At 31.9% G+C, this 13203-nt stretch overlaps 4 protein-coding genes across 4 annotated transcripts; 3 read left to right on the top strand and 1 right to left on the bottom strand.

Annotated features, from left to right (window-relative positions):
• On the top strand, positions 1–2596 carry LOC126656279 (multiple organellar RNA editing factor 9, chloroplastic). The gene is made up of 5 exons (XM_050350807.2): positions 1–389; positions 1489–1586; positions 1685–1750; positions 1840–2026; positions 2256–2596. The coding sequence occupies exons 1-4, from the start codon at positions 49–51 to the stop codon at positions 2013–2015; spliced, it is 681 nt and encodes a 226-aa protein (XP_050206764.1). The 5' UTR covers positions 1–48; the 3' UTR covers positions 2016–2026; positions 2256–2596.
• Positions 2597–2762: 166 nt separating this feature from the next.
• On the top strand, positions 2763–4368 carry LOC126656274 (uncharacterized). Its single transcript, XM_056105327.1, has 2 exons — positions 2763–3000; positions 3146–4368. Exon 2 carries the CDS (start codon positions 3172–3174, stop codon positions 4204–4206), a length of 1035 nt encoding a protein of 344 aa, XP_055961302.1. The 5' UTR covers positions 2763–3000; positions 3146–3171; the 3' UTR covers positions 4207–4368.
• Positions 4369–9201: 4833 nt separating this feature from the next.
• Positions 9202–10175, top strand: LOC126677448 (uncharacterized). The gene is made up of 2 exons (XM_050372071.2): positions 9202–9724; positions 9862–10175. Exons 1-2 carry the CDS (start codon positions 9274–9276, stop codon positions 9906–9908), a joined length of 498 nt encoding a protein of 165 aa, XP_050228028.1. The 5' UTR covers positions 9202–9273; the 3' UTR covers positions 9909–10175.
• A 923-nt stretch (positions 10176–11098) lies between these two features.
• LOC126665499 (transcription factor DYT1) lies at positions 11099–12202 on the bottom strand. The gene is made up of 4 exons (XM_050358317.2): positions 11923–12202; positions 11670–11846; positions 11409–11585; positions 11099–11325 (listed from the first exon to the last, which is right to left on the bottom strand). Exons 1-4 carry the CDS (start codon positions 12121–12123, stop codon positions 11254–11256), a joined length of 627 nt encoding a protein of 208 aa, XP_050214274.1. The 5' UTR covers positions 12124–12202; the 3' UTR covers positions 11099–11253.
• Between the last annotated feature and the right edge of the window lie 1001 nt (positions 12203–13203).

Below are 13203 nucleotides of genomic sequence, written 5' to 3'. Positions count from 1 at the left end.
CCTACAAAAAAAAGAACACCTCAGTCACTACACAAAATTCCTTCAACAATGGCAACATTTTCAACTTCTTTAACTCCCAAAACCCTAACCCCTTTAACACTCTCCAGCCTTAAACCCTCACTTAAACTCTTCACTTCATCATCCCAAACATGGGCTCCACCCCACAAACCCTTCACCACTCGCAGGGTTATCATGACACGGGCTGCAGTGGAATCCGGCTACTCTGCAAAGAGAAGCAATAGTAATAATGAGAACAGGGAGACAATTATGTTACCGGGCTGTGATTATAATCATTGGTTGATTGTTATGGAGTTTCCTAAAGACCCTGCTCCCACGAGGGAGCAGATGATTGATACTTATCTTAGTACTTTGTCTACTGTTCTTGGCAGGTTTGTTTTTTTTTTTTTAGTAATGTTGGTGTCTTTTTGGTTTCTGTTGAGTTGGATTTTGTTAAATTGGTAAAGGTTTGATCTTTATGTGATTTGGTTTAGTGGGTGTTTATTGAATTGAATGATGGAGAATTGGGTGTTTCTTGGCAGGTTTGTTTTTGGATTAAAGTTGGTGTGTTTTTGGTAATTGTTGAGTTGGGTTTTGTTGTTTTTTGGTAAAGGTTTGATTTTTATGTGATGTAGTTTAGTGGGTGTTTGTTGAATTGAGTGCTGGAGAATTGGGTGTTTCTTGATGAATATGTAGTTTAAGCTCTATGTTCTTGATGGAAGCAACCTTTCGGTAGAGGCCTGCAATAGAGAGAGTGGTCGGATTACTAGTCTGATGCTTAGGTTAGTCTTTGAGTGAGACTGATAGCTCAAAAGCTGAATAATTGAATGGATAATGGGCATATATCAGCTCCTTAATATGAAGGAGAAAGTACAATTATACTGTGATCAATCTTTTCTGTTTGTGTAGATATGTGACGTTGATTTCCTGTTTAGATAAGGAACCATTATCCATGTGTGCTGATTGGAAGGTCATGTCATTGATTATTTCCTGCTTAAATAGGATTCGGCTGTTTGGACCTCTAGGTGATTTCCTAGCTTTGGTTGGCCTAGTATTGAATAGATGGACCAAGTCCTGATGAAAGTTTGGTATCCATTATTTAGTCGCGTCTTTAGCTTTGGCTTTCTGATGGTGTCGTATGCTAAAAAGCATGCATGTTTATGTTTAATTGGTAGAATGATCGGGTATTGTTGGTTGGTTATAGATAATTAGGCAGTTGTTGAGTTATTTGTTTAGGAATGCATGGAAGTTTTTAGACTTGGGAGTCTTGATTACTCGAATAAAGCAGTTAAGTAGCTTTTTGTATCGTGTTAATTTACTGTCATACATGCATATTCTCTGGATTTTGATACATCAGAGACCAAGAGAAACGGCTTAGAAGAGTGTGCAAGTGTGTGAATCCGATAGTTGGTTTTATACCTTGCTAGTTCATGAAATGTGTGAATTAATCATGAATGATGCTGTATTGATTTTCCTACAATTGTTGATCAGTATGGAAGAGGCAAAGAAGAACATGTATGCATTTAGTACCACCACGTACACTGGATTCCAATGCACTGTAGACGAAGCAACCTCTGAGAAATTTAAGGGTAAGTTAACATGTTTGGCATAGACTTCATATTTACATTTCTTTTTATTATAGCTTCTTTTGTCCCTGATAATCTATTTCTGTATCCATGCTATGCAGGTTTACCTGGGGTTCTTTGGGTACTACCAGACTCATACATAGATGTGAAAAACAAGGATTACGGAGGTATTATGTTTCTGCGAAAAAAATTCCGTATTATCACCGATCTCTTCCATACATATTATAGATTTCTCATGCACTTCTCTGTTTCTCAGGGGACAAGTACGTCAATGGAGAGATCATTCCATGCACTTATCCCACTTATCAACCAAAGCAGCGGAATAATTCGAAGTACGAGAGTAAAAGATATGAAAGACGAAGAGATGGCCCACCTCCAGAACGGAGAAGACCAAGACAAGGGGCTAATGCATCAGAGTCATCATCTGGATGAGTCAGTGGAATGTAAGTTTATGCTTTATGAGTACATTCATTTTGATGTTTTGGTGCTAATTTAAACTTTGTAGTAGTATTGCTATAGGCATCATAACTTCTAGTTATCTTCTTCACTCCACGTAAATATCGAAATTTGACTAATCTATTAGCTATAGTTTTATTGTTAATCACAAGCTTAAAGTGTTGCTACTTACTACTTACTACTGAGTACTGATATACATGTCTGACATTTTTGCAGGTTTCAGATTTAGGTCCTAAAGTGAATGGCATTGTTTCTGGATCTTCACCTGCGTGTTTAGTGGATAATCATGCTCGAGCAATTATCTAGGTGTTAGAGATCCCATTTTTGTGGAGCTACTTCGGTCAGTTCATATTTCATATAAACATGCAATGTTGGATGAGTAGCTGCACCTTGAGGAACATTTATTATTGATGTATGAATGTTCTATGTACAAGGACCCGGGAGATTTAACAATACATGTTACTGTAGCTGACATTTACGCTCCGCGTTTGGTTTCCATTTGTACCTGTTTGTTATCTTCTCTTACTACATGTTAATTTTATATCTAGTTTATATGATGATATTGTTTGTTGAACATAAAGCAAAATCTGATATTTCGGGAATGGAGGAGCCCTGGTGGGATCGGGCTGAGTCTCCGAGGCTTGCTGCAATTCCCTCGATCACCTGCTCTGATATATTTAGGCGGGGATGAGGGGACGGGTACTGTCCCACGCTAGTACCTCCATATCAAGTATGTAGCTATGAATCTTAATTTCGGATGACATTCCGACCTCCAAATATTCCCAACTTGCAATGACCAAAACTTTATTTTCGGCCTTCCGGATGCTCATGTGCTAAAGAGAAAATGAACCTCGGCCGCATAGGCATATTCTCAAGCCTAATGAAGTGGAATTGTTTGCAGTCGCTATCAATATTTATGTCAAACCGCTTTTAGTGAGGCAAATGCCTTCAATCATATAGAGTACGACTCTGAAAGCTTTGTCTTTTTCTTGGAATACAAGCAAAAGCACATGCTTCTTATCTTGCAAATATCTTAATTAGATCCATATCATTTTAACCACTGATGTCAATTTTTCTTTTCGGTGGCTGCTTTTTTCTTTCTGAAGAGAAGGGGAATTCAGATTGATCAGCAATGGCCTATTACAGCTCCGGCTATTACACAGATGATTACGGTGAGTACAACAATAGTTACCCGTTATCGTATTACTATAATAATCCTGGTACTGCTTTTGTTCAAGACTCAACGCCTTATTCCAGCTACAACTCCGGTGAGTACCAATCTTTTCCCGATAATCGAATTCCGTTTTTTGCTGCTTATGATGATTCAGTTTCAAGGATTGGATATTCTGTATCTACTTATAGTGAGCCGAAGTATATACAGCATGAACTGCCACCTCACTATCATGAACAGACTCGGTTCGTTATCTCTTACTCTGTCTCCGAGTTTAACGATGATGAATTTGACGATTATGATTCAACACCCTATGGTGGTGGCTATGATCTGACTCTTACCTATGGCAAACCCCTTCCTCCTTCCGACAAAACTTGCTATCCTAGATCCTCTCCTTCAAATGGCGTATCTTCTGAAGTAATTGCAGAACCTGTTGTAAAAGTAGTCGATGAACCTTCAGCAGAAAAACCTCGAGTTGAAACCAAACCAACAGCAGAAAAACCTCGAGCTGAAACCAAACCAACAGCGGAAAAACCGCGAGCTGAAACCAAACCAACCACAACCGAAGAGGCAGAGCAGCTGCTTGACAAGCCATTAGATCTGTACCATAGTCCTCAGTCTGGCTATGACAACGGATCAATGGGCGAAAATAATTACGAGCATGAAAATCAAGTGGCTCAAATTTCATCAGGATACGGATTAGAAGCAATGGATCTTTGTGAAGGTTTATTCGGGTACTGGCCGTGTCTGTCTAAATATCGAAAGAGATGCGATGATCATCGTCAAGAGACTGCAGCAGATCGCGGAAATCACATTAACCAATGGAAGACCACAGCCGATTATCTGTTCGGAACGCCGTACCCTTACGGCGAAACTAGAGATGATGATCATGGAAATAGCTATTATGGTAATGCTATCTATGGCTATCAAAAGCATTATCAGCAGCCGCACCAAATTCTTTATCATCAGGTTAAAGATTCTTGGTCTGCATATTAACATAATGAAAAAAATCTGAATTGAGTACTTATATTTTATTATATGATTCATCATAATGCATACATTTATAGTTCCTTCTATCTGGGATAATTTCACTAAACCAATGATTATACATCATTCTAATTTTCAAATTCTGATAGTGGAGAATTTAAGGTTACTATATATGAATTTTTGTTTCAGGCTTCTGTAATTATGAATATTCATTACAATTGGGCATGGGAGTTTGTTGCAATGAAATCATGAATTATTATTAGAAATAATATATGGGTATTAGGTAATTATTTGAGTGTGCTCTCACTTGATATAACACCATCGCTTCCTTAAAAAATGAAAAATAAATCAGTAATTATATTCATAGCATTGTCTTAAGTGAAAAGAAAACAAAATATTGGGTTGTGATTATTATTGGACAAAATAATTAAGGCATGTCTTGGATGAGACTACAGAATGAAGGATAAGTGTACAAAAATCGTCAAGTTTAGCTTGTTTTATAATTTTAACACAAAATTTCCATTTTTGACAATTTAAAATACGAACAATCGGTTTTTTTACAATTTGAAATATATATTGTCTTTTTTAAATGGTGATGTAAATGGCGGAATAATGTATATTTTAATGTTCACATCAATATTTTATTATTAAAAAAATCCATCGGTATTGCAAATTGTGAAATTTTAAAAACAGTGTGTGTTTAAAATTGTTAAAATTGAAGGTTGGTATTAAATTTATAAATACACTAAAATTTATGATTTATTTTGTAATTAAGATAAGAATAAATGATTAGTAAGAAACAATATAAAAGAAAAAATGGTGAGGTGGGGAAGGTCAAAAAGAGAAGTAGACAAATGCCAATCAATGAATGTACTAATTTATCATTAAAGATGTAAAGTAAAGGGAAGTGGTTGCTTATGTTATGATGGTGCACACCATTTTCACATTTTTGCTCTTTGATATATGCCAAATTAACAAATAACAATTTTTATTGATTTACTATAGTAAAATATATTAAAAATTTGGCGTGGATCTAAAAAAATTTGCAAATTGAGTTCATGGGTAATTTTAATCTATAATTCCCGATATTTATCCATTTTTCAATAAAGTCATTTTATGACCAAAACCTTATATACATAATCACATTTAAATGAGTGTAACAGAAAACCTATTACCGCTAATTTTGTACATTATTTATCAAAAAATATTCATATAAATGCCACAAATATATATACAAAAGACAAGTTACTCTGGCATATGAGATAAAGACTACATTATCAAACTCTTCTTTTACTCGGAATGTTGCTTATATTTCAACAATTGTTTTTTTTAAATATGTGGCTATGTAATATATATATTTTTTTTTTGCATTGGTAGCGTTCAATATATACTATTTTTGGACGAACAATGTACACAATGGCGATAGGATTTTTTTTTATATCCATTAAGATGTAAGAAACTCTCAAATTACAAAATACAATGAACTTTTAGTGGAAAAGATGTTAAATGTCATGACCATGAATGAAAATTACCCTAATTAAGTTGATGTATAATAGTATACGTGTTAAGTGTTACATATTTATCTAATACCAATAAATTACCATATAATTTAAAGGCCTAATGGTAAAAAAAACTCAAACCTTTACGACTTGTTGCAATTATTACAAACCTTTCAATTTTTACAATAATATCCAAATTGTATTTTTTTGTTGCAATAATATCCAAATTGCATTTTTTTGTAGCAATAATAGTCAAATTGATGGCTAAACTTGTTGTTTTCAATTAAGATATTAGGCTATTATTATGTTTTGATGTATAATAATATAGTAAAAGTTCCAAAAAATGGCAAAAAATTCACATAAAAAGTGCAATTTGGATATTATTGCAACAAAATAATGCAATTTGGATATTATTGCAAAAATTAAAAGGTTTGGATATAATTGCAACAAGTCGTAAAGGTTTGGGTTTTTTTTGCCATTAAGCCTAATTTAAATTTATATATGGATTATACAGCTAAGTTTGATAGGTTGAAGATAAAATACTAGTCGTTACTAAATGGGTTGGTTTTGTCTTGTATAGAGACATTGGAGTTTTCACCTAAAGAGCTACAAGTTTTGCTGATGGCACTTCACCACTGGCTGAGTGAAGTGAGTGATAAGGGATTGGCCTGTTTTTTTACTAACGCCAAATTCTTTTGCTTTCCAAAATTGAAAAATGACTTGTCCCTCCATCGTTATACTAATATTTTCCATTTTTATCCAACTCTCTCTCTATATATCTTCTTTTGTCCAAAAGTTCTTATTTGATTGCTATAATGCTAATAATGTATTTTCTATTTAAAAAAGTAGCAAAGAGTCATTTTAATATGAAACTAATAAAAGTATTAATATAAATTAAATTTTTTTTATTAATAACTTAATTTATAGTTATTTAAAATAAGATTAATTAAATCAAATTTGACATACATAGCTCCGGCCCATAATGATAGACAAAAATGGTTATTTATTCGTTTAAAGAATAAGTAGTGAAATTAAATTCATATTCATATAATTAATCTTTTTTATAATGTACTAGAAATTGGATCGGATCCATGTTAAACTTGGATAGACTGAAGTCCAAATTATCGCCAGTTTTTCTTTAAAGAAGATAGAGTTTGTAGCGATATAAAAATAAAAAAACAAACAACAGATCCAGACATCCAGAAAATAAAAGAAGGACTAGAGATTTGAGCTGTTAAAAAATCATAATTCCGCTATTGACTGTATAATTTATTAATAAAAAATTGATGAATTTGTTTTTCTATTTTGATCATAAGCGTTTGCCATTTGCTAGCAATCTATTAGACTGTAGGCTCAATTTTTTCTATAAATGCTCTCCTCTAATTATTAAAAAATATAAATAAAATTAAAGCCATAATGTTTAAAATACAATATTTATAGTATAATTTTGTTTGAACGGATAATATTTTAATTTAAACAATACGTATCAACTTGGACATACATGATAAAATCAAATAGTTGATATAAAAAAGTAAATTATACACATATATATATATATATATATATATATCTATATCTATCTATATCTATACTATATATAAAAGCACGGATGGGGGGGGGACAGGCACATTTACGTTAATGCCCTTTTAATTTTATAAAATATAATTATAAATTAAAAACTATTGAGATAATTATTAGAGTTAGTATACTAAATAAAATAAACTACTTAGAATACTATATATATATATATATATATATAATTTAGTAATTGCTGAGTTTTCATAATGGCCGATGTTAAGAGCAAATTTGAGTCTGCGAGGGAATGGATTGTCGATCACAAGCTTAAAGCTGTTGGTAATTTCTTTTTCTTTTTGTGAATTTTTTTGCTGGTATTAAAGGAAATTGAAATTGGAAATTGAACTGTTTGATTAATTTTGTTATGGGGATAGGATGTCTATGGCTCAGTGGAGTTGCTGGCTCAATTGCTTATAATTGGTCTCAACACAATATGAAAACAAGTGTCAGGTTTATTCATTGTACTTAGTTTAAGGTGTGTCTCCAAACCATGGAATTCTCTTATCAGGAGCAGCCGATTCATCAGAGACCATTCACGTATTCACCAAAGCAACCCCACAATGAACTGCTATCTTTTCTGCAAAAATTATTTAGACGAACTCAAAAGCAAACACGGAATAGGATCGCTACTTTATAAAATATAATTGTTAATTAAAATTTAAAAAATTATTAAAATAATTATTAGAGTTAATTAGAGTTAATTAAAATAAACTACTTATAATACTATATAGAGATAATTGTTTACAATGCTAATTCAAATAGACTACTTTAATATATAATAATTGTTATTTTAATTATTATTTAATCATTTAGAATTTTAATTAAAATAAATTAGTTTTAATAAATTATTAATTTAATTATTATTTAATATTTTCAATTTATATTCTCTATAGATAAGGTAAACTACTCCTAATTAACTAACTAAGATATATTTCTTTTACTATCCATCACCATCAATTACCAAAACTATAAAATATAACCCACATCTATTTAACTCATCAATTTAACCATTTATCATAATGGATACAAGTGTATATAATGTAATTCAGTCACATCGAGTATTAAATACGAACATAACTTGATTTAAAAAAATTAAAAAATTCAACTACTATTACAGTTTTTACTATTAGTCCTTTTCAATTTATTCAAATTATTAAAAATGAATTATTTATTTAATTTGAACTATAAATTTAATTTGAAAAATTTCTAACCATGACACGCTTTACCTCCCAATTCGAAAAGTTTGCCTTACCTTTTGGTATGATTTTTACTTGAAATGAAGGCACATGCCAAGTCTCATTCCCTATTTTGTTGTGTAGATTTTATAATTCTACTTAAATAAAAAATATTTTTGTGATCATAAAAAAATGAAAATTAAAACAGAAATTAAAAAAAATATAGTAAAATAAAATATATCAATCTTAGAATATTAATTTTATTTACATGAATTAAACATAACTTATTTTATGATTTTAATGTCTTCTGTTTTTTTTTAAAAAAAATTAAAGTTTCGTGTTTGAAATAAGTTATAAGTTTAAATATCTTTTTATTTTGTAAGATTATATTTCACATAAAATACTATTATATTAAATATTATTATTATTACATTCTAACTTTATTTAAAAATAAAGTTATATACAACTAAAATATTAAATTAAATACACTACTATAATTTTAATATGACGTATCACATTACGAGCCACGTGCGTAGCACGTAAAGCAATACTAGTATATATAAAAAGGCTAATTATGTCAACGAATTTTAATTAAAACCAAAAAACTAAAAGGATAATCAAAGGGCAATTTAGTCCATAAAAATATAGCCAGCAAATAATTTGGACTGTCCTGAAAGGCCCACCTTTTTCACCATCATCAACACTAAACAAAATAAGAAATATATTTATATTATTATTATCAACATTTACAAATATTTTAATTCTCCCCTTATATTTCTGTCCCTCTCCATACAATTCCCTTTTAACCTTAAACAACACCAACAACAATGTCTCTGACACCCAAATCTTCCCCCACTTTTCTTCTTCTTATTATCATTATTTTAACCACCACTGCCGCCGCCTCCGCCTCCGCCGCCGCATACTCCTCCATACAACAGCTTCTCAAAAGCCAAGGCTTACCGGGCGGACTGTTTCCAAACAATGTCAAGTCCTACAATCTTGACCACACTGGCCGGCTAGAAGTTCACCTCCATGGTCCATGTCTGGCTAAGTTCGAGACCAGAGTCTACTTTGACAGTGTGGTTCGAGCTAACCTTAGCTACGGTGGTCTAGTTGGACTCGAAGGACTGTCTCAAGAAGAGCTTTTTCTTTGGTTTCCGGTTAAAGGAATCCTGGTTAACGATGCTTCTTCCGGTTTGGTTCTGTTCGATATTGGTCTCGCTCAAAAACAGCTTTCGAGATCTTTGTTTGAAGATCCGCCCGTTTGTAAACCTCAAGGTATGAATCTTGATTATTACAGTACGTAGCGGACCTAGTAAAAGCGTATGGCGGACAGTTGTCCATCTTATTTTTATAATTTGTACGTACAATTTTGTCTATTTTATAAAAAGTTTCTGGATCCGTTACTGATGCAGGAGCGGAGAATCTTGGGAGGAAATTAGGGTTTGCTGCAATGAGATGAAAGACAAAAGCTACAGTTGAAAGAGAATTTTCCAATCTGCTTTTTGGGGTTTTTCTTTATCTTTTTGTGATTGTTTTGTTTCTCTTTAATTTGAATTTTGATGTGGAAATAGTATAAAATATATGGAGTAGAGTGGATAGATTCTATAGAAGTTGGTTGTAAAAAGAAACATGGAAAAACTCAGGGGGTTCAAAGTTGTGGTACCAAATGGTAATCTTTTTTGGATGAGTTTTTAACTGACGAGTGACGATAGATACTTTAACTTAATTAACTTAATTGATCTTAATTATTGTGTTTGTTGTCTAATTAACTTCTTATACTTTATTGAATTTTAAATAGGAAAGAGAGATTTTAACTGAAAATAGGAAGCTAATTGGACATTTACTGGGACCTAAATCCCATATTATCTGATTAATTTTGTATTCTTTGCAACAATTAAGCATTTTTTTGGTCTGGTGATAATTAATGTACTTGATTGGATACTACCCCTTTACAGTATATGGAAGTAGATTATTTTTCTCCAATAATTTAGTAGATTTTTTGCTCTGGTGGGGAATGATATTGGTTTAGAATTTAGACCGCGTACATGTGTTTCTAAATGAACTTATAATTATTTATTGATAAATATTCATATAGACTCTATCCAACATATCACTATATAATTAATAATATTTACTAAATTATTAGATATTATCAATAATTTAATTTAGGCAATTAATTATTTGTACATTTAATAATTAATTTGATGAAATATCATTAACTCTTATCTATAGACGACACTATGGATAGTCGGATGTCAAAACTTTCAAGATCAATAAATTTTTATATTACTTTATTTTAGTTAATAAAATAAAATTTATTTTGATTTAGACATTAAATTTACGAGTTAAAAACATTTGGAGTGTTTTTTTTTGTAATTTTAGGTCAAATAGTCTACTGTCAACCATAGTTCACCATGTAATGGAGCAATAATTTTTTTACATCCAATGAAATAAGTTAAAAAAATATAATAACCGTGGAAATTTAATATACATTATCGATATAAGATCAGTATGATGTGGCAAGATCCGATTGCCACGTAGCTACTATTTGGCCTGAAATTAGTAAGAAATTTCTGATTGGTTGTAAATTTAAAGTTTAGTGTCTAAATTGAAATAAACTAAAATTTCCTGACCAATCCGTCTAATTTCAGAGTCCGAGTTTGATTATAATTATCAGCTACTATAAATCTCAAAGTTGGACAACAATCAAATTATGTCAAGCAATGTTTTCATCTCAATAAATCATAAATGTATAGAATCAATTTCTAATAAATCTGTTTTCAATTGATCAAAAGATTTGCTTGCTAAATACTTCTGATAATCTCCACCAGAAGTTCCTTAGTCTGCTGAACTGTTAGCGTATCACCATAAGTACCCTGAAACCAATCAAAACCAAAAAATAATCTTAAAATTCTGACACAAATTTAGTACAATTTCAAGTACTAATTTAGTAATTTACCTCAACGCAGGAGGAAACAAGAATTGCTCCTTTGTAAGAAGTAACATTAATGTCAGTGAGTTCAAGTCCGAGATAAGCAATGGCTTCGATTAATCGGGTGAATCGCCCTCGTTTCTTCTCCAAGATTATCTTAATCCATAGCTTAGTTTCATCAACATAAGTTACCTGAATATCTTCCTGCAAAACAATGTCATAAAAACAATTTTAACACCAAATTAACATATAACATATTTTACGCAATTTATTTCATTAAAAACGGACCATTATTCCGCATTGCTTCATTTCCTCTGCAGGATCAATCTCATGATCACTCACTGTCTTGACAGTTTCATCCAACGATTCATCCATTTCGATAAGCTGATCGCTCAGAAGCTTCACACTCTCCTGCTGCTCCTGAATGTAGGTGATCGCATCCTCAATTATCGTAGCCTTGTTCATCTATACGAACATTACGAGAAAATTACAAACGAAAATGGCGAAATAAGAAGCTAAGTCGAAGAAATAATATAATTACATTAGTGATTATCGGAACCATAGAGCGTAAAGCGAGGAGTCTGTCGCTGAGTTTTTGTCTTCTCCGTCTTTCGGCGTGAAGATTCTTGGATTTGAACTCTTTGGTATCATCATAAATGATTTTTCTCCGGCCTAATCTTCCTCTTCTGCCATGTTCGGGAGATATGCATAAGTCATTCATGGCAGAGCCTGCAAATTCCATTGTTGGAGGAGATGATGACTGGTCAATGCCAGTCTAACTAACTGAGAGGGAGAGAGATGATAATTTAATTTGTGGTGAGTATTTATAAAGCAGTTACTCATATATGTTCGTACAATTCCCACATAATAAGTATTGTTTGTTTATTTTTTCTATTTGTTTTAAATTAAAAAATGAATTGCTTTCATTTCCAATTTGTTCAATCTTTTTCTATCAATTTGGCATGTTAAAGGATTTAATGAATGAATACTCCATGCAGCGGAGTCCGGGATTCTTTTTAACCCGAACTTAATTTTTAGTTCATTTATGACCTTCCGGCAGCCCGACTTAACCCCCTCCAGCTCCGAATTCGCTACAAACCCTAATATTTATATCAAAGAAAAATCCAACCTCAACTCGGGCCGAAACCCTAGCCTAAGGGTAGTTCAGTCCCTGACTCCACGGCTCAAAAGTTTAACCTTGATATACATGGTTGCAAGATAAATTATTGATCCTTAAGTAACAATTATCGATCCATAATTAAGCTATTTACAAGCCACCCTGAAAACGAAAAATAGTAATATCGGAAACACCAAAATGTAAATCTAAAATATTAGTATATTTTTTATAAAAGAATATGTCATAAATATGAAAATTTTAGACTTTCAAAACTATTTTTAGAATCGGAAGCGAAATGCTGAAAAAACTCTATAAGTTTTTATGCAACAGAATTTATAAGTAAAAATGTTACAAATATTACTGAAATACTAGGTAGTGCACACACTTCATTCAATCTCTGTTTCAAAACGTACCCGAAATTTTACGACGTTTCAGACATAAAACTTCATTGTTATATAGAAAATTGTAAAATAACACTGTTTCGCTTGTGTTCAAGTTCAAGTGTTTCGTTTTCCCGTACCCGTGTGATGCATAGTTGAAATGTTAGTCAAATATTTCAGTTTAGGAATTCCTTGTGCTATATATTGTTGTTTCTATGCCTTGACGGTTAGTAAAATTGGGTGGAAGTACAGAATGCATGAGATGGCATGAAAATGAAATTCTGTTAATATATAAGGCATCTATTGCAGCACTAAAGATGTGTTA

The sequence above is a fragment of the Mercurialis annua genome, linkage group LG1-X (assembly GCF_937616625.2).
Source record: "Mercurialis annua linkage group LG1-X, ddMerAnnu1.2, whole genome shotgun sequence".
NCBI lineage: Eukaryota > Viridiplantae > Streptophyta > Magnoliopsida > Malpighiales > Euphorbiaceae > Mercurialis > Mercurialis annua.
The sequence above is the reverse complement of the archived record's forward strand: the minus strand, read 5'-3'. Positions and strand labels throughout refer to the sequence as shown.

Coding starts and splice junctions, on each gene's coding strand:
- LOC126656279 (XM_050350807.2), top strand. CDS start 49: ATGGCAACATTTTCAACTTCTTTAACTCCCAAAACCCTAACCCCTTTA. Junction 390..1,488: donor TTGTCTACTGTTCTTGGCAG/GTTTGTTTTTTT, acceptor ATTGTTGATCAG/TATGGAAGAGGCAAAGAAGA. Junction 1,751..1,839: donor GAAAAACAAGGATTACGGAG/GTATTATGTTTC, acceptor TCTGTTTCTCAG/GGGACAAGTACGTCAATGGA.
- LOC126677448 (XM_050372071.2), top strand. CDS start 9,274: ATGTCTCTGACACCCAAATCTTCCCCCACTTTTCTTCTTCTTATTATC. Junction 9,725..9,861: donor GCCCGTTTGTAAACCTCAAG/GTATGAATCTTG, acceptor TTACTGATGCAG/GAGCGGAGAATCTTGGGAGG.
- LOC126656274 (XM_056105327.1), top strand. CDS start 3,172: ATGGCCTATTACAGCTCCGGCTATTACACAGATGATTACGGTGAGTAC.
- LOC126665499 (XM_050358317.2), bottom strand. CDS start 12,123: ATGGAATTTGCAGGCTCTGCCATGAATGACTTATGCATATCTCCCGAA. Junction 11,847..11,922: donor TGGTTCCGATAATCACTAAT/GTAATTATATTA, acceptor ATGTTCGTATAG/ATGAACAAGGCTACGATAAT. Junction 11,586..11,669: donor TGAAGCAATGCGGAATAATG/GTCCGTTTTTAA, acceptor ATTGTTTTGCAG/GAAGATATTCAGGTAACTTA.